The following is a 24,294-nucleotide window of genomic DNA, read 5'->3' on the forward strand; positions in this document are numbered from 1 at the left end:
TATAATCTAGATTATTAGGTAACCAATATATAAGTTGAATATGAAACTAAACTACGAAGGTGAAGAATAGGGAGAAAACAATATATGAAAGGATCTAGGGCATAGGTTCACCAATAAATAATATTCCAGGGTAAAATATAATAATCATTCATCAATGCATATATTAATCAGATTATAAAGGGCTTTCGCTACGTATTATAATCACACAATTAATTTACCGGTATTAAATCTCATCTTTCGAATCTCGACCTAACCATTTATAAATTAACCTGCCTATTGAAACTAGACCTAAAAATTAATTCTCATCTGTCGAATCTCGAATCAATATTATCAAACTCATGCATAAAAGATCAGGCTTAATCTAGTCACAGAGCATTAAATCAATCAATAGGAAATTAATCTAGCATTGATAATTAACAACAATAAATTACCCCTTTATATTATTTATGGATCCCCATAAACCCTAGAAAGAAAACTACTCACACATAATAGAAACGAAACTAATCAAAGCAATAAATCAAGACATGATTAAAGGAATAAAATAAACAACTAAGATTAAGAGAAGAGAAATCGTTCCCAAAATAAATCTGGGATTAAGAGTGGGTTAAGAACAAAAGTTTTAGAGAAAGAAATCTAAGAAAACAATTAAGAGAGTAAAGAAAGAGTAAAAAGAGAGAGAGAGAGAGAGAGATCCTAAAATCGTATTACGGAGGAGTATTTATACTCCGTACAAATCCTAAACTAAAACAAACTAAAACAACGCTAATCGTCTCCTAATAATTACACGCACCCGATCGGGCGAGGCAACGCCCGATCGGGCGCGCCTTTTTGCTCGTCAGTACCAATCTCGCGCCCGGTCGGACGCGTCACCAGGCGCCGACCTTAGCTTCTCCCGCCCGGCCGGGCGAGCCTCCGGGCGCCAGCCTCTTTGGCCGGGCGGCTCTCTTGGGCCATTAATTGGACTACGATGGGGCTCCAATTCTTCGGGCCAATTTGGGTTTCCTCTTTCGGTCTTGAATACTCAGTCCAAATGCCCCGGTGTCACGTATACCGAGCCCTTAATCACCGGTTCGATGGCTCTAACCGGCCCTGGGCTATAAAATATGGCCGTGCTTCTCCAGTGCTCGTGATTGCTCCAAAATATCTCGGGAAAATACTCCAAAAGTGTAAATCCCTGCAAAAGTCAACCAAATCTACGAAAACACTAGAGTACACCAATTACTAATAAAAGTGGCTCTAAAGAGCCAAAAACACTACTAATTATGACCAAGGGACGGGGGTAAAATACTATATAAAATAGACACATCAGTATTATATCATCACATTGAAGCGGAGATTTGTGATAGTGATGATGTCCCTAAATGAAAGATAGTGGGGTGTTAATCGAAAAGTAATCATTTTACTTGGAGTTTGATGAGGAGGATTAAAATCTGAACTTCTATTCCGGTTTTTATGTGTGGGGATTTTAATGAGATTATTGAATAGAGATACATGAGAAAGATGGTGGTGTCATTATAAGGGAACGCCAATTTAATGTCTTTAGAAGTGCTCTTGACGATTGCTCTTGCAAATATTTATTTGGGCTTTAAAGGCAACATTATACTTGGCAGCGTCATACGTTCTAATATGGAGACTTTGGTCCGAGGATTAATTGGTCGTTTCATGTTCACGTTCTAATATGTTATTTTGTATACATATGATATTTTTTTATACGAGTTATGTTCTTTTTTAATATTCATGTATTTTTTTATTATTTTAGGCTTTACTGAGGGAAAGGAATCTGAACTTTATCTCAAAAAAGTCAAGTCTGATAATGAGTCATATGAGTTGTACAATAACTATGCATTTAAACATGGTTTTGGTACACGTAAGGCGAAAAAGAATTTAGAGAAGATAAGGTTACTATTTGACAACGATTTTGTGTTTGTTCTTATGCTGGTTTTAAGAAAGAAAGAAAGCCAGGTGATGAACCAAAAGTGTATCAGAAGAGAAACTTTCGTACAGAATGCAAAGCAATGATTCAATTTGATGTTGAATTAGATTCTGGTTTGTTTGTTGTTGTCAAACATCTCATGGATCATAATCATAGCAGAGTTCCAGTTTCAAAAAGACATTTGATTAGGTCTCATAAGAAGGTAAGATCTTATTCATATATCTCATATATAACTGTTACCATATGTTCTTTAATATTTAACATGTTCTTTATTATACATGAGTATGTTCTTTGTGAAAACATTTGTATTTTTTTCTTAATTATTTATAGGTCAGTCAGGAACAATTTGGTATGTTTAATAGTTTAACTTAGAATGGTATACGTGTTGCTGATGCTATTCAAGTTTTACAAAATCAAGCTGGTGGTGAGAAAATTTTGGGGTTTCTTTGCAGTGATGCTTATGATGCTTGAGCGTCACAGAAGATAAAGAAGTTTGATGGGTGTGATACTAAGCAACTGCTTAGTTATTTTAAAGAACGTAAATCAAATGAGTATGACTTCTACTATGATTTTGATGTTGATGATAAAGGTCATTTGCAGTCTTTTTTCTTTCGAGACAATAGGATGAAGGTTGATTATGATGCTTTTGGGGATTTATTGGTTCATGATACAACATATCGTACAAATCAATATGCTATGATTTGTGGTCCATTTGTTGGCATGAATCATCACAATAAAAATGTTATGTTTGGCATTGGATTTTTTATTACTGAGAAGTGAGAGTCATTTGTGTGGTTGTTCATTACCTTTTTGAAATTGATGGGAGGTAAACATCCTGTAACAATCATGACTGATCAGGCTCAAGCTATGGCCAAGGCTATTAGGATTGTCTTTCCAAATTCTCGGCATCGGTTATGTACTTGGCATATCAAAGAGAATTCAAATAAAAATATCAAAGGATTGAGGGCAAAAGAAAGGTTTAATGACTTGTTTGACATAGTCCTAAAATACACAGATAATATTCAGGAGTTTGAGCACTATTGGTCTAGGTAATATTCTTTTGATGTTCTGATTTTATTTTGATTTTATGATTTATATTATCACATGTTCTTTTTTGTATAATGTAATGTTCATTATGCTTTTACAATATGTTCTTTTTAATAATGCAAATGTTCTGTTCAGAAATAGTGATGTTCATTATATTTTCACAATTGTTCTTTTTAGTTTGCATCATGTTCATTAATGTTTATATTGAACCTGATGTTCACACGTTCTTTTTTGTATAATGTAATGTATAATGTAATGTTCAATTTTTTATTTTTTTTTTTTTTTTTTGCAATTACTGATGTTCATTATGTCTTTACAGGATGTTCTTTTTAGTAAGCATTATGTTCATTAATGTTTTTCTGAATTTCAGCATGCTTACAAAATATGATTGCAAGAATAATAGTTGGATCAACAATTTGTATAATATCATAGACATGTGGTGTCCTGCATACTCTAAGGACTATTTTAGTGGTGGTATTTTATCTTCTCAAAGAAGTGAAACTATAAACAGGTCTGTTTCCCGTAGACTTCATATCACTCATGGGCTTTGTGAGTTTTACAATTCTTTCATTGAGGTTGTTGATGAATGGAGAAGTAAAGAAGGCAAAAATGATTATGACAGCATGTCTGGCAAACGTCATTTAGTGAGGGCAGATGTTAGTTTGTTGGAGCATGCTCGAAAGATTTACACTATTCACGTGTATATAAAATTTGAGGATAATTTTGTGAGTATTTTTTTCTTGCACGGCAAAGATAATAGGAATTCAACATCCTCTTTATGAGTATCATGTTGGGCATCCAAAGAGGGATTTGGTCATGCACACTGTTACTTTTGATGAATCATTGGTTTCAGTTGATTGTTCATGCAAATATTTTAGTGAGGTTGGACTACTATGTAAGCACTCATTGCGTGTACTTCATTTGAACAACATCACCTACATCCCAAAGAGGTATATTCTAAAGATATGGACAAAGTCTGCAGTGTGTACTCGGGTTGATGATAATGTTGTAGCTGAATCGGGAGTTATACCTTCTAATGTGTAGAGATTACATATTATTAGGACTTTTATAAGGCTTGTTGATCGTGCGCAAATTGATTTAAGTTTGCGAACTGCCATTGAGGAAGCTATTGATGAGTGCACAAACAAAATTGATCTTCTTCTGAGGAAAGATGAAAGTGAAAATCAAGAGTATTCAAACACTAATTGTCAGTCAAGTGTAATACAAGATCAAGGGGATGGGAATTTGTTGGAACCACAAGGAGTTTCACAAGGAGTTAATGAAGAATGTGTTCCTCAAACTGAAGATGTGAATGGTGAAAAAGAAGTTGCAGTTCAAGTAGAAATTAAAGATGCTATCAAGAGAAGAAAGAAGGGGCAAAGAAACACTAGAACTAAGAGTACACAAGAAAAGATAACCAACAAGCTAAAGGGTCAAAAAATCAAATCATGGAAAAGGAAAACCACAAGAGGTGTTTCAAAATTGAAACAAAAAGCTCAAACTACGATTCAGGTACAGATTTGAGAACCCACAATACCATGTTCTTTTTACCTTACGCTATGTTCTTTTTTACAAAATTAAAAGTTTATATGTTCATTTCACATTAATATATGTTATTTTTATATATATGTTCTTTTTACCTTACTCTATGTTCTTTTTTACAAACTTAAAAGTTTATATGTTCATTTCACATTAATATATGTTCTTTTTATATATATGTTCTTTTGACCTTACTCTATGTTCTTTTTTACAAAATTAAAAGTTTATACGTTCATTTCACATTAATATATGTTCTTTTTATACGTATTTTTGAATAGTTCTTTTTATATATATGTTCTTTACTTATCTTAACTTTCTTTTTCCATTAATATATCTACTACTTACTTTTTTTTTATTTTTTTTATTCATATGTTGTGTTATATAGGAATTCATGGTTGTACCAGAAGGAAACGTATTGGCACATTCAAATGAGTTTGGAGGATCACTAGAGTATTTTGAACCTGATGAGTATGTTGGAGTTAATGTAGTTCCTTTTGAACCTTGTCATTAGAAAGAAACTTTAGATTAAATGTTTGTTTTACTTTTGTTTTATTTTGTAGTTGGTTTAGCATATTAAAGGTTATTGAACTGATATGATTTTCTTATACTGCATATTATGCACAGTTATTCTTTAACAAGTAACAATTGATGAAAAATAATATATAATTGATTAGTACTTGTATTCATTTCAAATTACATAAACAACAAGTCATTGATTAAAAAGAACATGTCATTAATAAAAAAGAGCATTTCATATAGTAAAAAGAACATATCATAAATTGTAAAAGAGCATTACTTATATATCATAAGAATATGTTTTATGCAAAAAAAAGAACCAAGTCTTATAGATACATAAAAATAATAAGCTGCTGCTATTATGTTAAAGTTTCAAAATCCAATTAAACTTGAAATTTTAAATGTTCCCTAATTGTTTGAAATGTTTTTTTGGCAAGAGCGCACATTTCAGGTTTCTTCTTGTTGACATCGTTGGTGATAAGCTCATATGTGTACCTCATTCTTAGCTTCTTCAATGCATCAAACTGTAAAAAATCAATGAATAAATTAGAACTTAAGCAATAAAAACAAAGCACAAATTCATTTATAGATAGACAAATCTTACATTATTAGCTTTAAGACCACAAGTCCACTTTTTCTTCCCAAAATATGTTTCCATGTGTCTCATTGCATACACACCACAATCCGTATTGTTTTCTGCAGTCCTCCATGGAATTACAACCAACTTCACAGAGTAATTGGACATGTTTCCCCCTATTTTAATATCTTTATTTTGCAAGTATGACCCAAAAGCATCTCTCTGTTAAAAAGAACATAAGTTATTATCATAAAGAACATAAAAAAACATAACTAATGACTAAAAAGAACATATGAGACTGAATCCTAACTAATTTTTCAGGATAGTCAAAATATTTATTCTTCATTGGGATGTCATCTGCAAGTGGTCTATTGTCAAGTATTTCCACTATCTTTGTCTTAGTGTTGATGACAACAACATAGAAATGTAAAGATACGTACACAGGGAAGAAAAACTAAAACAATTAAAAAGAACATGTCATCGAAAAAAAAGAACATAAGTATTAAATAAAGAACATGTCATTGACTAAAAAAGAACATAAGTAGTAAATAAAGAACATGTTATTTATAAACAAAAAGAACATGCTACAACAAACTAAAAAGAACATAAGTAGTAAATAAAGAACATGTTATTTATAAAAAAGAGCATACTATAGTATATGAAAGAAAATTTACAACTTACCAATTGTTATCCATTTACAGATTCTATTTGGTTACTTTCAGTGAGCCAAAAGTGCATAGTCTCTAAAAATTTGTCAAGACTATATCCAGGTGTTGGTGATTGACTATCATCAACATATGAGTCATTCAATCATAGTTGATTCTGTTAAAAAAAAATTCAAATAAATAATAATTTTTAAGACAACAACCAAAATAAAGGAATAAAATGAATAACATGCACACTAAAAAGAACATATCTCACTAAAAAGAACATCCTGAATTATATTACTCACAAAGACATTGTTTGCAAAGAAAATCCTTTTTTTTTATCATACAATAATATCAGTGTATATATACACATTGTCCCCAAGTGTTCTGAACATTTCTCTTGTCAAATGTGTATGCCCATCATCATACATCAATTCACTAGGAAAACATTATGAAATAGTATAAGTTAAATATAAACAAGAGAAAAAGATAGTGTATAGTGCACTTTAAAATGTATCAAACTTACTCGTCATCAAGTACCGGGGCCTATGCATACTCTAATATAGCATGCTCAAACTCTTATGTTCCTTCTATCATATGAAAGTATTTTACAAGGTAAGGTGACTTGAAAATATATGCCTCCTTCCTAACCCTTTTGACATCTTTAGGGGATCCACTATAAAAAAAAAAAAAAATTGCAAACTATCAAAAGTTAAAGAACGTTCATATATATTAAAAAAATGGAATATACATCATACAACAGAACATTTACCAATCTTCAACCACTCTTTCTTTTCCTTTTTTCTTATTCTTCCCAATTGTCTTCACTAACTCAATTTTCTTCTCCTCTTTTTCTTCATCTCTTTCCAGAATGTGTGTTTCAACCCTTTCTTCATGTGTTCTTTAGACAACATGTAATACCCCGTATTTTTATACGCATTTTATTTAAAGTATGTATTTTATAAAGTATTTAAATGGTTGTAATTATTTTAATTAAAGTATTTTAATTAATATTATTATTAAAGGAAAGTTTATTTAATTATTTTATTTAAAAGTTAGGGTTTTATTTTTGGAAGTTTAATTTTTAACAAGTTTTATTAGGGAAGGAATTAGGAAAAACCTAGAAGAGGGTTAGTAGAGAAGGGGTATAATTATCCCACTTATGAGGCAAATCAAACTTTGCCCAGAGTGGAGAAAACCCAAGGTAAACTTCTCTCTCTCTCTCTTCCTTATTTTTTTCCTTTTTCTTTTTCCCCCTTCCCCTTAAACTTTCGGCTGCCACCCCCCCCCCCCTCACCACCGCTGCCAGCCACCGGCAGGCTGGTGGCCGCCGCCAGCAGGCAGCCGCCGCCGCCAGCAGCCGGCAGCCGGTGGTGGCTGCCGCCTTTCTCCCCTTTCCCCTTTTTTTTCTCGAACCTTATATATATATAAAAAAAAAAAAATTGAAGCTTTCTTGTTTTAATTGAATCTATTCTTGGATCTAAATATAAATTATGAGTTTGGGGGTTTAATTTTGATGTTTGATAATTGTAATTGTATGAATTAATTTTCAGATTTGGTTTTTAATTAAAAAGCCCCAATTTTTTAAACCCTAGGTCCTTGATTTATGAAAATTATGAAAGCATATGAGGAATTAATGTTTAGATCTTCAATTTAAGTGTTTTAAGACTAAATTACAGCAAGTTTTAATTAGAATAAAGTGCTGGAATTTTATGTAGAGCACTAATATTATGTTTTTGAAGGAAATTTAAATTACCCATTAAGTTGGACTTAATTAGAGTGTTTTAAATATAATTTCAGCTTATTCAAATTATTTTAAGAGGGGTTTTAGGATAGTATAGATTGCTGGAAATTTGTTTAGAGTGGGTTTTAATGCTCTATTATAATTTTAATGTGTAGGAGACTTCGAAGTGAGCAATTTTTACTAGTCGTGACGATTTTAAGATCGTATTCAAGGTACGTTCGCGTACTTAGCATATTTTGATGATGTAGAATCATGCTAGGTTTAATTTCAATCAATTACAAGTAGTATCATGCTAAGGTTTATGTATTGAATCGTGAATTATTGGTGTTGGTGATTGAATTGTGAAGCATGAATTATTTGTGATGGTTTATGGATTGGAAAATTATATTTTGGCATGATTATATGGACTACATATTTATTTATGGCATGATAGAAAGCATGTTTAATTAAACTAGTTGTTTAATTATGTATGGAATATTGAAAGGAAATTTTATTATGGTTCATATAATTTTTATTGACGCTTTAAGCATGAGAAAGGAGCTATATAAGTGTCTATGTACACAAGGAATAAATTGTATGTTGGTGTCTTTGTGCACTTAAGGTGTTTTACCACCGAGGTATAGGATTGTTGGCGCTTTATGCGTTTAAGGTGTCTTCGACACTGAGGTAGAATTAAAAAGGTGTCAACATTAAATATTATGTGGTCACTAATTATTCAAGAATTAAATTGGTATATTTGTTTGATTGAACAATTATTGTTGATTGACTTATTATGCCTTGAGAGTCATCACCAAGTCTAATAATATGTAAATAACGTAAAGTGAAAGAGATTACGCACCAAAACTCTTGGAACGTATATACCTTGAGTATGAACATATGGGGGGAGTTATGTGACTTTATATTTGATCATAACTTCTAACGGAGTACAGGACGCTGTATATTACTTTTTTTTATGTGCTGGAATTCCGCCACCTATGTGTGGCACAGGTTTGTTGCTGGCACGGTTAGCTCCCGTGTCAGTTAACCCCAATTTATTGGGATAGGATTAGTTGGAAACCCGTTCGATGCGTAATCAACGCTAAATGAATTATTTAGTGTCTAGTTAAAGTGTCTTGTTGATTGTTGTGTGTGCTTGTAAACAGGTGCAATGAGGTAAGTGTGTGTGATGATAGGAGAATGCATGTTAGTGTGTTTAATTACGCTTATGTACTCATCTTTGCTGATTGTGTGTGTTGTTTGTGTCTGGCCATGTCTTTATCTTGGCCCTACGATGATCCATTTTAATGGAGAGTAGTGGGGGCAAGTAGAGATACACTTTTCAGGTATTGAAGCATGTTCATGACGGGGCATGAGTGAAGAGAGAATCATGCTAGCTTCTATTAGAATATGATGTGTTTTATGCATTGAATATTTTATTATATTACTTTATGGACTAACACAAAAGATTGGTTGTTTCGGTTTTAATAAGGGCCTTAAATGGTTCCAAGTTGTAGTGGATTTTAATTTGCTTTGGTTTTGTTGATTTTCAACTTTATTTTCGTTGGTTTGGTTTTTAAATTGTGTTATTTAAATAGTTTTGGTTTTCAAGTCTTTCGCTGTGTATCTTTGATAGTTGCCTTAGCCGTTTTCACGGTGGCGGTAATGTCTTGGATATTCCTAAAATGTATTTTAAAAAGAGTAAAGTGTGCATTTAAAGGAAAGGAATTTCTAGGGTGTTACACAACAGATAAATTTTAGGTTATTTAAAATCATTAATCATAAATATAATGCACTAATGTACTCTATATACCTTTCTTCTACAATGGTTTTCTATGCCTTTTCTTCACTTTTTTTATTTTCTCCTTCCTCCATGCTTTTGTCATGCCCCTTATAACACTCAAAAATAATATAAGAACATATATAAAGTAAATAAAAGAACATACATTACGTACTCAAATAAATAACATAATTTAATAAATAAAAGAACATAATTAATAAAAAAAAAAGGAACATGAATGTTCTTTCAAGAGTTAAAGAACAACAATACCAAACTAAAGAGCATACTTATTATACATAAAGAACATGCTTATAAATAAAAGAACATGAATGTTCTTTCACAAGTCAAAAGAACATACAATAGTCAAATAAAGAACATAAACATGTTCATTATAATAATATTACACATTAATTATTCAAATAATACATTCCTGAATAAACAAGTTGCATAATTAAAAGTCAGTATTTAAGTCAATTAGTTACCCTATCGTTTGACCACTCATGACTTGATCCATTGCATTGGACTCCAATTTTTGCTCGGTGAAGACTGAATCATATTGAGAAATTTCATCAAAATCCCGGTCACCCAAATTCATTGCACTTGACATGCTTAACCTAAGTGTAAGCCATAGGTCACATAATAATTCAGGTGGTGTGGTGGTTGGAGTAATGACATTGAATACAATTGGTTCAATATTGGGTGATTTCTCTCATCCTGAACTACAGTATCTTCAACACCCATATTGTCACCAAATTCCTTCTCTGTGTGCATAAATTTTATTTTAGGGTGTTCAAGAGTATTGTATGACTAAATGTTTGTGATGAAAGCATGCAATATATGTATTGTTTTATGTGATTCTTCAGATTGTATGATTGACCACTGAACTTTGTATCATTTATTTCATTTTATTTTATTTCTTTAGGGAAGGGAAATCTTTTCTAAACCTTTTCTCTACAGGATGCCAATCTTTCCTAGCAAGTTTACCCAAATGGGATCTCTCGTAAAGAAAAATAATGAACACCCCTATGACTTTGTAGAAAAGATCAGATACTTTTGTTCCTACATGAGCAATGTCCTACGGGAGAAAGTTTATGACACCCCTGATCGTATTTCGGCAATGATTGTCCATTGTCTTCCAGAGGAGCCCCCTTACTTTGCTGTCAAACAAAGATTTTCTGATTTTTATCTCCCAGGAGACATCCCAAATTACCATAAGTACAGAGACTATTATGGCCAGTGGTATCCAGACTATATTTCTTAACCAAATATCTCGTAAGGGTGGAGAAAGTTTATTGTCAGCGCTTAAACCTTCCCTACCCTGACTACTACTTTGATAATCCAGCAGAGAACAATCCTCCTCCAAATCAACAACCAGAAAATTCCGCTTCTTCTTCTTCTTCGTCGGGGGGAAATCCATCAGAGAATGGAGACCAACAAGAGGGTAATAGTTCACTTATGGACATTTCTGATCCAAACCCACCTCCAACTCCAATAATTATAGATATCTCATCGGATGAGGAAGAAGAAGGGGAGTTTATTCCTGTAGAACCTGAACCTGAATCACCTGAACCAATGGAAGAGTCGAATGATTCTAACTTCGATCCTTCAAGCTACAAGCAATCCACCGACAAAAGGGACAATGTTCGAAAGGATTAAATCTTATGACTTTCCTCGCAAAGAGTTCATATTCTTTATTTTAAAATTTTTATTTGTTATTTCAGTTTTAGCAAATAAGTGGCATGACCACATCCGTTTTTGGAACACACTTTTTTTATTTTAATATTTTCAGTCTATTTTAATTAATAAACCTTAATTATTCTTGATAATTTTTTTTATTTATTTATAAATTCTTTTGTTTTACAAATATTCCATTTCACACCACTATTTGAACACGCAAATAATTAGATTTCCGTTCGTTAATATTAATCTCGTTTTAATCCCGATCAGGTTCTAAACTCCTCCGATTTTGATGAAAAAGTAGTGTTTTTCAAGTAGAAACAACTTTTTAAGAAAGACTCACTACCTTTGGTAGTGAGAACTACCCTCTCGTGGCCAAATTCAGCCTCTAAATACGATTTTTGAGCAGTTTTTTATTACAGGCAATTATTGAAATGCTAATCACCATTCCAAGCAACTTATCTCCAAAAACCACTTGTAAACCGCAAGCGTCCAGGGGGATTATTTTTTTATTTTATTGTGATGCCTTATTAATTGATGGTTGGATAGCAACCAATATTAATTGATAGAGCTACATTAAGGGAAATTTTAGCAATCGCTATCCCGAATTGTTAGCTTCACATTTTACTTTAGATGTTTAAAAGATTTGTTAATATATATGAGGGTGTTCGTCTTGAGAGCTAAACCTATCCATTTCTAATAGTCATCCTTGTCCTATATTCAGGAGAAACTAAATGGCAGGGGGACGAAGTTCAGGTAGTGGTGGAAATGATTTGAATGATGTAGTGAGACAATTGGCAGCGGTTGCCCAACAATTGGCAAGGAACTCAACTGGTAACGGGGATGCTCAAGGGGAGCTCTTTAAACAGGTGGCGCAAAGCAAGCCACCAACCTATCAGGGTGAGCCTGATCCTGTGGTGTTGGAAAACTGGTTAAGGGAATTTGAGAAACTGTTTGGAGCTGTGGGGTGCCCTGAAAACTCCAAAGTAGGTTGTGCTACCTACTATCTGAGGGGTGAAGCTGACCTTTGGTGGCAACAAAATGAGGCTACCATTAGAGCGTTACCTGGGTTCAACTGGACCAAATTCCAAGAAAAAGTGAGAGACAAGTTCTATCCTAGCTTTTTGCAGAAGTAGAAGGCTGAGGAATTTTCAAACCTTAGAATGGATAAGATGACAGTTACGGAATATTACACCAAGTTTATTGAGTTGTCCCGTTTTGCTAAAGGATCCGTCTCCACGGAGAAAGCAAAAGCTAGGAAGTTTGAGAGTGGGTTAACTACTGATCTGCAGTTGAAGCTGTGCGGGCAGGTATTTGAGACCCTGGATGAAGTATATGGAAGGGCCGCACACCTTTATGCTCTGGAAGGAAAGAAGAAGAAGGAGCCAGCTGAGATAGAAGGGAGAGAGAAGAGGAAGGAAGTGGGACAAGTTTCTGGAAACCAACAGGGAAACCAGAATGGTTTTAAGAAGCAGAAGTACCACCATAACAATAATTTCCCCAATAATAATAATTTCCAGAATAATAACCGCCAAGGGGGACGTAGCAACAATGGAAGGGCTAGAAACAATAACCAGGGCAATAATAAGAATGGAAGGTCTTACTTCTGCAAGAGGTGTAGGAACAATCACCCTGGGAGGGATTGTGAAGGCAATTTGGTTGCTTGTCGCGCTTGCAACAAACTGGGGCATAGGGAGTACGAGTGTTACTCCAAGAATGCTAATGGGAATAAACAGAACAACTATAACTCGGGAGGAAACCAGAAGAATTTCCAGGGGAACAACAACAATTTTTCTGGGAATAAGGGAGTGCAACAGAATGGGGCGAGAAACAGTAACACCAACAATGGTAACAGCCAACAAAAGGGAGGAACTGCAGGGAAACTGAATGTTTTGAGTAGGCACGAGGCAGAGGCCACGAAAGATGTTATCACTGGTACTTTTTCTATTAACTCTATTCCTGTTAAAGTATTGTTTGATTCTGGTGAAACTTTCTCTTTTGTTTCTAAGGGTATTGTTTCAAAACTTAGGGACTACTTAAAAATAGTAGAGGCAGTAGATTTACCTATAACCATCCCGACAGGTGGGGTAGTGAATTGTACCAAAACTTTTAGAAACGTGCCTTTAGAAATAGAGGGAAAGATATTTTCGTCTGACCTTATCGAGTTTGGGCTAAGCGACTTTGACCTTATCTTGGGGATGGACTGGCTAAGTAAGTATAATGCTGAGATTAGTTGTAGATCACAGAAAGTGAAGATGATCACAAATGGAAATGAATCAGTGACTTACTGGATGGATGGTAAAACAAAGTGTCCAAGGATAATATCAGTGTTAAAATTAGCAAAGTACATGAAGAAGGGACATCCAGTATACTTCTGCAGCGTTAGGGATATGAACCATGAACAGGTGGCAAATCCAGAAAACATAGAAGTGGTCAACGAATTTCTGGATGTGTTTCCGGAAGAGATCCCTGGGATGCCACCTAAAAGGGCAATCGATTTTACCATAGATTTGGTACCCGGAACAGCCCCAATATCCAAGGCACCATATAGAATGGCACCTGCAGAAATGAGTGAACTAAAGGATCAGTTACAAGATTTGTTGGACAAAGGTTACATTAGACCAAGTGCCTCCCCTTGGGGAGCACCAGTTCTATTTGTGAAGAAAAAGGATGGAAGCATGAGACTATGCATTGATTACAGGGAATTAAATAAGGTGACCATAAAGAATAAGTATCCCTTACCAAGGATAGATGATTTGTTTGACCAACTAAAGGGGGCCACAGTGTTTTCGAAAATTGACTTGAGGTCTGGATATCACCAATTGAGAATTGCCGATGAGGACATTCCTAAGACGGCATTTAGGACAAGATATGGACACTACGAATTTACAGTTATGCCTTTCGGATTGACGAATGCTCCAGAAATCTTTATGGATTTGATGAATAGAGTGTTTCATCAATTTATGGATAAGTTTGTAGTGGTGTTCATAGATAACATTTTGGTATACTCAAAGGACAAAGAAGAGCATGCAGAACATCTAAGGACAATTCTGCAAACATTAAGAGAAAACCATCTTTATGCAAAATTCTCTAAGTGTGAGTTTTGGTTGGAGAAGGTAGCATTCTTAGGACACTTTGTGTCCAAGGACGGGGTAGAGGTAGACCCAGCCAAAATAGAAGCTGTTAAGAGCTGGCCGACACCCAAAACAGTATCTGATGGGAGAAGTTTCTTAGGTTTAGCAGGGTATTATAGGCGTTTTGTTAAGGATTTTTCCAAGATTGCTAAACCTATGACTACTCTAATGAAGAAGGACAAGAAGTTTGAATGGGATGAAAAGTGTGAAGAGGCGTTCCAACTCTTAAAACACAAATTAGTTACAGCACCAGTGCTTACACTCCCAGATGATAGTGGACTGTATGATGTATATAGTGATGCATCAAAGAATGGCTTGGGGTGTGTGCTTATGCAAAATGGAAAGGTGATTGCATACGCATCAAGGCAGCTAAAAACACATGAGGTAAACTATCCAACTCATGACTTGGAATTAGCCGCCATCATTTTTGCACTGAAAATTTGGCGCCATTATTTGTATGGAGTGAAATGTAGAATTTACACAGACCATAAGAGCTTAAAGTACATTTTCACCCAAAAGGATTTGAACTCTCGTCAAAGGAGGTGGCTAGAGTATACGACGGATTACGATCTAGACATACAATACCACGAAGGGAAGGCAAATGTGGTTGCGGATGCTCTAAGTCGTAAAACTAGTCATGTATTAAACTCGTTAGTAGTAGCTAATGAGTTATGCAGAGAAATGGCGAAATTGAATTTAGAAGTCGTGGAATGGGGAGTACCAGCAGGTATTCTTGCGAACCTGAGTATCCAACCAACAATATTCGACGTGATTCGACAGAACCTAGAAGGGGATGTAAAGTTGGATAGGATTCGTGAGAAAATTAAGCAAGGAAAAGCTATAGACTTCAAAATTCACGAAGATGGGAGCTTGAGGTACAAAGGTCGATGGTGTGTACCACAGAAATGTGAGGAAGTGAAGAAAAAGTTGATGGAAGAAGGACACAACACACCTTACTCAGTACACCCGGGAGGAGACAAGTTATATAAGGATTTGAAGAAGATGTTTTGGTGGCCTAGGATGAAAAAGGAGGTTGCTGAATTTGTAGCAAAGTGTTTAACATGTCAGAAGGTGAAAATAGAGCACAAGAGGCCTCAAGGGACTGTACAATCATTAGAAATCCCAGGATGGAGGTGGGATTGCATTTCAATGGATTTCGTGACTGGCTTACCTAAGTCAAGGTGTGGAAATGACACCATTTGGGTAGTGGTGGACAGACTTACGAAATCGGCAGTGTTTATACCAATGAAGGAAACTTGGAAAATGGAGAAACTTGCTAAGGCTTACATCAAGCATGTAGTAAGGTTACATGGAGTTCCAAAAGATATTTTTTCTGACAGGGATTCCAGGTTTCTCTCAAAATTCTGGAAAAGTGTTCAGGAAAATTTTGGTACCATACTTAAGATGAGTACAGCATTTCACCCTGCCACAGATGGGAAAACCGAAAGAACCATCCAAACCTTGGAGGACATGTTGAGAGCTTGTGTAATAGACTTCCAGGGAAGTTGGGAAGACAGTTTGGATTTAATTGAGTTTTCCTATAATAATAGTTACCACGCAAGCATAGGAATGGCACCATTCGAGGCTTTATATGGGAGAAAATGTAGAAGTCCAATTTGTTGGAACGACATTAGTGAAACTATGATTCTTGGGCCTCAATTGATTGAGGACACAGTCAAGCAAGTAAGGGAAATCCAATCTAAAATCCAAGCAGCTCAAGATCGCCAAAAGAGCTATGCAGACTTAAAGCGAAGAGAAGAAGAATTTGAAATCGGCGATAAGGTGTTACTAAAAGTTTCACCGATGAAAGGAGTGATGAGATTTGGGAAGAAAGGAAAGCTCAGTCCAAAATACATCGGTCCATATGAAATACTACAAAGAGTAGGCAAAGTAGCTTATAGGTTAGCCTTACCTATGGAGCTTAGTAGAGTACATGACGTATTTCATGTGTCCCAATTGAGAAGGTACATCCCCGATAAATCCCATGTGCTACGACCCGAAACCATCGAGTTAGATCAAAGTTTAACCTATGAAGAAAGACCTGTCAAGATTCTTGACAGTAAAGTGCGTAGTACACGCAACAAGAGCGTTAAGATTGTAAAAGTACTTTGGTCTAACCAAGAATATGAGGAAGCCACTTGGGAGGCAGAGGATGAAATGAAAAAGAAATACCCAGAGTTGTTTCAGGTATGTAAAGTTACGGGGGCGTAACTCGTTTTCTTTAAGGGGGGTAGAATGCGGTACAATTTCGCGCTTTTTCCCTATATTTCAGTTATTTTTGTGCTCTTTGCACGAATTTAAACAAGTATTTCGAGTACTTATGCTCTCAAAGAGACATAAAACAATAAAGGAGTGACAAAAAGTACAGCAATACTATACATATTAAGGAAAGAGGTTTGAATTTCGTTCCCCCAGTTTCGGGACGAAACTTTTTTTTAGGGGGGTAGACTGTAATACCCCGTATTTTTATACGCATTTTATTTAAAGTATGTATTTTATAAAGTATTTAAATGGTTGTAATTATTTTAATTAAAGTATTTTAATTAATATTATTATTAAAGGAAAGTTTATTTAATTATTTTATTTAAAAGTTGGGGTTTTATTTTTGGAAGTTTAATTTTTAACAAGTTTTATTAGGGAAGGAATTAGGAAAAACCTAGAAGAGGGTTAGTAGAGAAGGGGTATAAATATCCCACTTATGAGGCAAATTAAACTTTGCCCATAGTGGAGAAAACCCAAGGTAAACTTCTCTCTCTCTCTCTTCCTTATTTTTTTTCCTTTTTCTTTTTCCCCCTTCCCCTTAAACTTTCGGCTGCCACCCCCCCCCCCCCCCTTCACCACCGCTGCCAGCCACCGGCAGGCTGGTGGCCGCCGCTGCCAGCAGGCGGCAGCCGCCGCCGCCAGCAGCCGGCAGCCGGTGGTGGCTGCCGCCTTTCTCCCCTTTCCCCTTTTTTTTTTCTCGAACCTTATATATAAAAAAAAATTAAAAAAAAAAAATTGAAGCTTTCTTGTTTTAATTGAATCTATTCTTGGATCTAAATATAAATTATGAGTTTGGGGGTTTAATTTTGATGTTTGATAATTGTAATTGTATGAATTAATTTTCAGATTTGGTTTTTAATTAAAAAGCCCCAATTTTTTAAACCCTAGGTCCTTGATTTATGAAAATTATGAAAGCATATGAGGAATTAATGTTTAGATCTTCAATTTAAGTGTTTTAAGACTAAATTACAGCAAGTTTTAATTAGAATAAAGTGCTGGAATTTTATGTAGAGCACTTAATATTATGTTTTTGAAGGAAATTTAAATTACCCATTAAGTTGGACTTAATTAGAGTGTTTTAAATATAATTTCAGCTTATTCAAATTATTTTAAGAGGGGTTTTAGGATAGTATAGATTGCTGGAAATTTGTTTAGAGTGGGTTTTAATGCTCTATTATAATTTTAATGTGTAGGAGACTTCGAAGTGAGCAATTTTTACTAGTCGTAACGATTTTAAGATCGTATTCAAGGTACGTTCGCGTACTTAGCATATTTTGATGATGTAGAATCATGCTAGGTTTAATTTCAATCAATTACAAGTAGTATCATGCTAAGGTTTATGTATTGAATCGTGAATTATTGGTGTTGGTGATTGAATTATGAAGCATGAATTATTTGTGATGGTTTATGGATTGGAAAATTATATTTTGGCATGACTATATGGACTACATATTTATTTATGGCATGATAGAGAGCATGTTTAATTAAACTAGTTGTTTAATTATGTATGGAATATTGAAAGGAAATTTTATTATGGTTCATATAATTTTTATGGACGCTTTAAGCATGAGAAAGGAGCTATATAAGTGTCTATGTACACAAGGAATAAATTGTATGTTGGTGCCTTTGTGCACTTAAGGTGTTTTACCACCGAGGTATAGGATTGTTGGCGCTTTATGCGTTTAAGGTGTCTTCGACACTGAGGTAGAATTAAAAAGGTGTCAACATTAAATATTATGTGGTCACTAATTATTCAAGAATTAAATTGGTATATTTGTTTGATTGAACAATTATTGTTGATTGACTTATTATGCCTTGAGAGTCATCACCAAGTCTAATAATATGTAAATAACGTAAAGTGAAAGAGATTACGCACCAAAACTCTTGGAACGTATATACCTTGAGTATGAACATATGGGGGGAGTTATGTGACTTTATATTTGATCATAACTTCTAACGGAGTACAGGACGCTGTATATTCCTTTTTTTTATGCGCTGGAATTCCGCCACCTATGTGTGGCACAGGTTTGTTGCTGGCACGGTTAGCTCCCGTGTCAGTTAACCCCAATTTATTGGGATAGGATTAGTTAGAAACCCGTTCGATGCGTAATCAACGCTAAATGAATTATTTAGTGTCTAGTTAAAGTGTCTTGTTGATTGTTGTGTGTGCTTGTAAACAGGTGCAATGAGGTAAGTGTGTGTGATGATAGGAGAATGCATGTTAGTGTGTTTAATTACGCTTATGTACTCAGCTTTGCTGATTGTGTGTGTTGTTTGTGTCTGGCCATGTCTTTATCTTGGCCCTACGATGATCCATTTTAATGGAGAGTAGTGGGGGCAAGTAGAGATACACTTTTCAGGTATTGAAGCATGTTCATGACGGGGCATGAGTGAAGAGAGAATCATGCTAGATTCTATTAGAATATGATGTGTTTTATGCATTGAATATTTTATTATATTACTTTATGGACTAACACAAAAGATTGGTTGTTTCGGTTTTAATAAGGGCCTTAAATGGTTCCAAGTTGTAGTGGATTTTAATTGGCTTTGGTTTTGTTGATTTTCAACTTTATTTTCGTTGGTTTGGTTTTTAAGTTGTGTTATTTAAATAGTTTTGGTTTTCAAGTCTTCCGCTGTGTATCTTTGATAGTTGCCTTAGCCGTTTTCACGGTGGCGGTAATGTCTTGGATATTCCTAAAATGTATTTTTAAAAGAGTAAAGTGTGCATTTAAAGGAAAGGAATTTCTAGGGTGTTACACAACAGATAAATTTTAGGTTATTTAAAATCATTAATCATAAATATAATGCACTAATGTACTCTATATACCTTTCTTCTACAATGGTTTTCTATGCCTTTTCTTCACTTTTTTTATTTTCTCCTTCCTCCATGCTTTTGTCATGCCCCTTACAACACTCAAAAATAATATAAGAACATATATAAAGTAAATAAAAGAACATACATTACGTACTCAAATAAATAACATAATTTAATAAATAAAAGAACATAATTAATAAAAAAAGAAAAGGAACATGAATGTTCTTTCAAGAGTCAAAGAACAACAATACCAAACTAAAGAGCATACTTATTATACATAAAGAACATGCTTATAAATAAAAGAACATGAATGTTCTTTCACAAGTCAAAAGAACATACAATAGTCAAATAAAGAACATAAACCTGTTCATTATAATAATATTACACATTAATTATTCAAATAATACATTCCTGAATAAACAAGTTGCATAATTAAAAGTCAGTATTTAAGTCAATTAGTTATTCTATCGTTTGACCACTCATGACTTGGTCCATTGCATTGGACTCCAATTTTTGCTCGGTGAAGACTGAATCATATTGAGAAATTTCATCAAAATCCCGGTCACCCAAATTCATTGCACTTGACATGCTTAACCTAAGTGTAAGCCATAGGTCACATGATAATTCAGGTGGTGTGGTGGTTGGAGTAATGACATTGTATACAATTGGTTCAATATTGGGTGATTTCTCTCATCCTGAACTACAGTATCTTCAACACCCATATTGTCACCAAATTCCTTGGTGTTTCCCTCGAAACCATCCATCTTGACAACATTATCTACCATCTCACCAAACCAGTCAGATGCAAAGAAATCAGTGTCCTAACTAAGAATAGAAGTCCCTTCTACTCGCTATGTAGGTACATGATTCTGAATTTCTTGAGACAATTTTGCCCACATTGTACTAAAATTTAACAATGTGGTGTCTTCATCAAGTGGGTTAACATGGAACCTCTCCCCTAATTTTAAAACATTTGAGAGGTTCACAAACCCTTCAGCAATTCTCTCTATTGCCTGACGAAGCAATAGAGTATATTCCTAAAAGATGAAGAAGTATATCATGCATACATTAGAAGAAGAATATATTGAATAAATTCAACAAAGTATAGAACATGCAATGAAAAAGAAAAGTTTATATTGTACCTGCAAATTTGAAGGTTGATGCTGATGTTGTTGTTGCTCTTGATGCTGATGTTGTTGCTGTTGTTGTTGCTGCTCTTCTTGTGGTTAATGATGTTGTTGTTGTTGTTGTTGTTGTTGTTGTTGTTGTTGTTGTTAATGTTGTTGTTGATGCTGTTGCTATTGTTGTTGTTGTTGTTGTTGCTGCTGCTGTTGTTGCTGCCCTTCATCATCTTCAATGGCTAAGACTTGGCTAATTTCTGGGGCTTCTATTCTATCCAAAACTGAGCCAATCCCAAAGCCATCTGTTACCTCAAGATAAACCCTTTCCTTAATCATATCACTATTCCACTCTTTGACAAGAGGAATTTCTCTTGGAAAGCTCGATGTACCCCGTTTAAGGCGGTCAAAGTAGCAAATCTAAATAATTAAATAATAAAACAAATGATAATCTACAAACACATTCATAATAATTAAAAAGAACATCAAATTATAAAGAACATTCAGAATATATAAAATAAAAAAAAATAAAAAAATAAAAAAAAAACATCCAGAATATATAAAAAGAACATCTATAATGTAAGTTAAAAAGAACATCCAGAATATATAAAAAGAACATTCAGAATATAAGTTAAAAAGATCATCAAACTAAAAAGAACATCAAGAAAATATATAACGAACATCCAGAATTTATAAAATGAACATCTAGTATATAAATAATGAAATAAATGATAAACTACAAACATATTAAATACAAAAAAGTACATATGTAAATTAAGAATATATTACCGTAACAAATGGCAATGGTCCAAGAAAAAATCTTTTTCTATCTCCCTTCCAGTAAATAGTCATCTCCTTCAAGCTCTCTATTGTATAAGAAGACCGGTCAAATTTTGAAATTTTGTTGGTGGCAGCTGCTGTGTACATGAACCTATCATAAAAGAACAACAACTAATAAGATAAAGAACATGACAGTGTATAAAAAGAAAATCAGATTTATAGAAAAAGAGCATGAACTCGTAAAAACAACACAAACTTATAGAAAAAGAACACGAGAAAAGAACACTATATTTTTACTTAAAATAAGGCTGCGTGTTAGACACAGACTTGATGCAGGAATTCACTACAATAAGTAAGAAACTCCTCTTCCAATTATCATCAAGGGGAGTGTCTTGATTACCTAACTTTCCAGCTAACTCTGTTAAGTTTGGAATGCTCCCATCACTATATGCTTTCACTTTTTTCATCACCTCAACTAAAACTTCATCCTTAAGGGCAGCATCTACTATCTCTTCACCTCCTATTGTTAAACTATATACCAGGTGGGCATCAATTGGTTGTATATCGATTTTCTTATTTTCATCACATAAGAAATAGAGACCATCAACTTCCAAATTCTCCACAAGTGTGGCTAAATACTTAGGGGTGCCCTTTGGCATATCAAGATGCAAGAAACCGCCAAACCCCATATCTTCAATGGCTTGCAACTTCTCCTCTTGTTTCGTGCTTTGCAAGGTTCTTACCAGGTTTTGTAAAGGCTTAACTGTGTGCCTTTGCTTCAACTCTACTTCCTTTATTTCTACTACAACCATTTTTTGTTTTCCATCCTGTTCATCTTCCTTATCATCCTCTATTTTCCTCCTCTTGTTTTTTGGTTTGGGCACACTTACTATTGTAGAATCAGCTTTTGGTTGTGAAACACCAGCATCATCTTTCTCCATAACTAGGAACATAGGCTGTCCTAATGGTGCCCTCCTTTTCCTTAACAAATTTTTTTCCTCCAACATCCTCAATTTTTCCTTCTTCTACAACTTTATCAGTAGCTGGTTTCCCAGCTTGCTTAGTCTTCCTGACATTTTTAATACAAAAAAAACAAAACATTTAATATAATTTATAAAGAACATGTACCACAATCAAAATGAACATGCTTATTGAAAAGATTATTTATACTACTAAAAAGAACATCCCACTTAAAAGAACATCCAGAACATATCTCAAGAACATGCACACTGAAAAGAACATTTATAACAATAAAAAATAACATCAACTAAAAAGAACAACCAGAATATATAAAAGAACATGCACACTAAAAAGAACATTCATAATACATAAAAGAACATCTCACTAAAAACAACATCAATAACATATCTCAAGAACATGCACACTGAATAAATCATTCATAATATATAAAAAGAACATCTCACTAAAAAGAACATCCATAACATATCTCAAGAGCATGCACATTGAAAAGAACATTTATAACAATAAAAAAGAACATCAACTAAAAAGAACATCCAGAATATATAAAAGATCATGCACACTAAAATGAACATTCATAATACGTAAAAAGAACATCTAGAACATATCTCAAGAATAGCACACTGAAAAGAACTTTTATATATCAATCAATACCTTTTTTTGGCAGCAATTTGTTTGAAACGATATTCTTTCTTCTTTTTTGCTTTGTCTTTCAATTCTTGGGGTTGTGAAGGATCTTCAGTTTTGACTTCTTTTGATTCTTCTTCTTCATCCCTTCGTTAATTTTTTAAATTTATGTATTAAGTTAAATAATAAAAGAACATATCTACATCTCAAAAAGAACATTATTAACATTATCTTAACTAAAAAGAACATCATAGTATAATTTTAGTGACCCTACCAACAAGATCTACAATTTATAATAAAGTTTAAATGTCATGGAAGTCTTCAATAACCAAAAAAGGAATAGAACAACATGAATATTCTAGATAATGATACTTTAACTTACTTGGGAATATCCTCATCCATAGTTTCTATGGATCTTAGGATGAGGGGTACACAATTGGTTCCATATCATCATGTTTCTTTTTACTCACATTTCCTTTTACTTTAAACATTTCAGAAAGTGGTAAAAGCTCCTCATCCTCATCTAGTTCTTGTAATTTACTGCAAAACAATTACAAAACAACAACATGCAACCAACTGAAAATTCAATAATTTCAAAACCAAGAAAAAAAATTGAAAAATTGACAAGTTAAAAATTAACCTTTCTTGGTTTTCCTCCAGTTGTTGTTCTTCTTCTCCTCCAACTATTTTTTTGGAACAATTTATACTTCTTTGCTTTAATCATTTTTTTTTTAAAAAACCCCCAAAATTAACAAAATTAAACATTTTAAATTCCAAATTATTGACGAGAAATTGTTTTCATGTACAAAATTAATACTTATACTTCACTAGAATCCACCATTTGTTCAAATTTGAAAGTTGAATTGTTGAAATTAGAATAATTTTTTTCTAGGTTTTCACTTTGAAGATGATGGTTTTACTTTGAAAATTTTTGAAAAATAGAAAAAAGATAGAGAGAAAAGATCTACAGAGAGAGAGACTCACACTTTATACCAAAAAAGGTGGGACATGTGTCAGTTATTTTCCGAAAAAAAATTAACCCACATTTCCATTTCACGCATTCTTTTTATCAAAGCCTTTAAGTTCTTTTATAAACCTATGTTCTTTACAATCCTTCTTATTTTTCTTTCCGCCTTTTTTAATT

General features: G+C 33.8%; 1 protein-coding gene across 1 annotated transcript; it reads left to right on the top strand.

Annotated features, from left to right (window-relative positions):
* The first annotated feature begins 1,852 nt into the window (after positions 1-1,852).
* On the top strand, positions 1,853-2,713 carry LOC145570859 (protein FAR1-RELATED SEQUENCE 5-like). The gene is made up of 3 exons (XM_081629986.1): positions 1,853-1,861; positions 1,947-2,135; positions 2,414-2,713. The coding sequence occupies exons 1-3, from the start codon at positions 1,853-1,855 to the stop codon at positions 2,711-2,713; spliced, it is 498 nt and encodes a 165-aa protein (XP_081486112.1).
* Positions 2,714-24,294: the final 21,581 nt, after the last annotated feature.

This window comes from Chenopodium album, chromosome 2, assembly GCF_948465745.1.
Source record: "Chenopodium album chromosome 2, dcCheAlbu1.1, whole genome shotgun sequence".
In the NCBI taxonomy this organism is placed as follows: Eukaryota; Viridiplantae; Streptophyta; class Magnoliopsida; order Caryophyllales; family Amaranthaceae; genus Chenopodium; species Chenopodium album.

Coding starts and splice junctions, on each gene's coding strand:
- LOC145570859 (XM_081629986.1), top strand. Junction 2,136..2,413: donor TGATTAGGTCTCATAAGAAG/GTAAGATCTTAT, acceptor TGAGCGTCACAG/AAGATAAAGAAGTTTGATGG.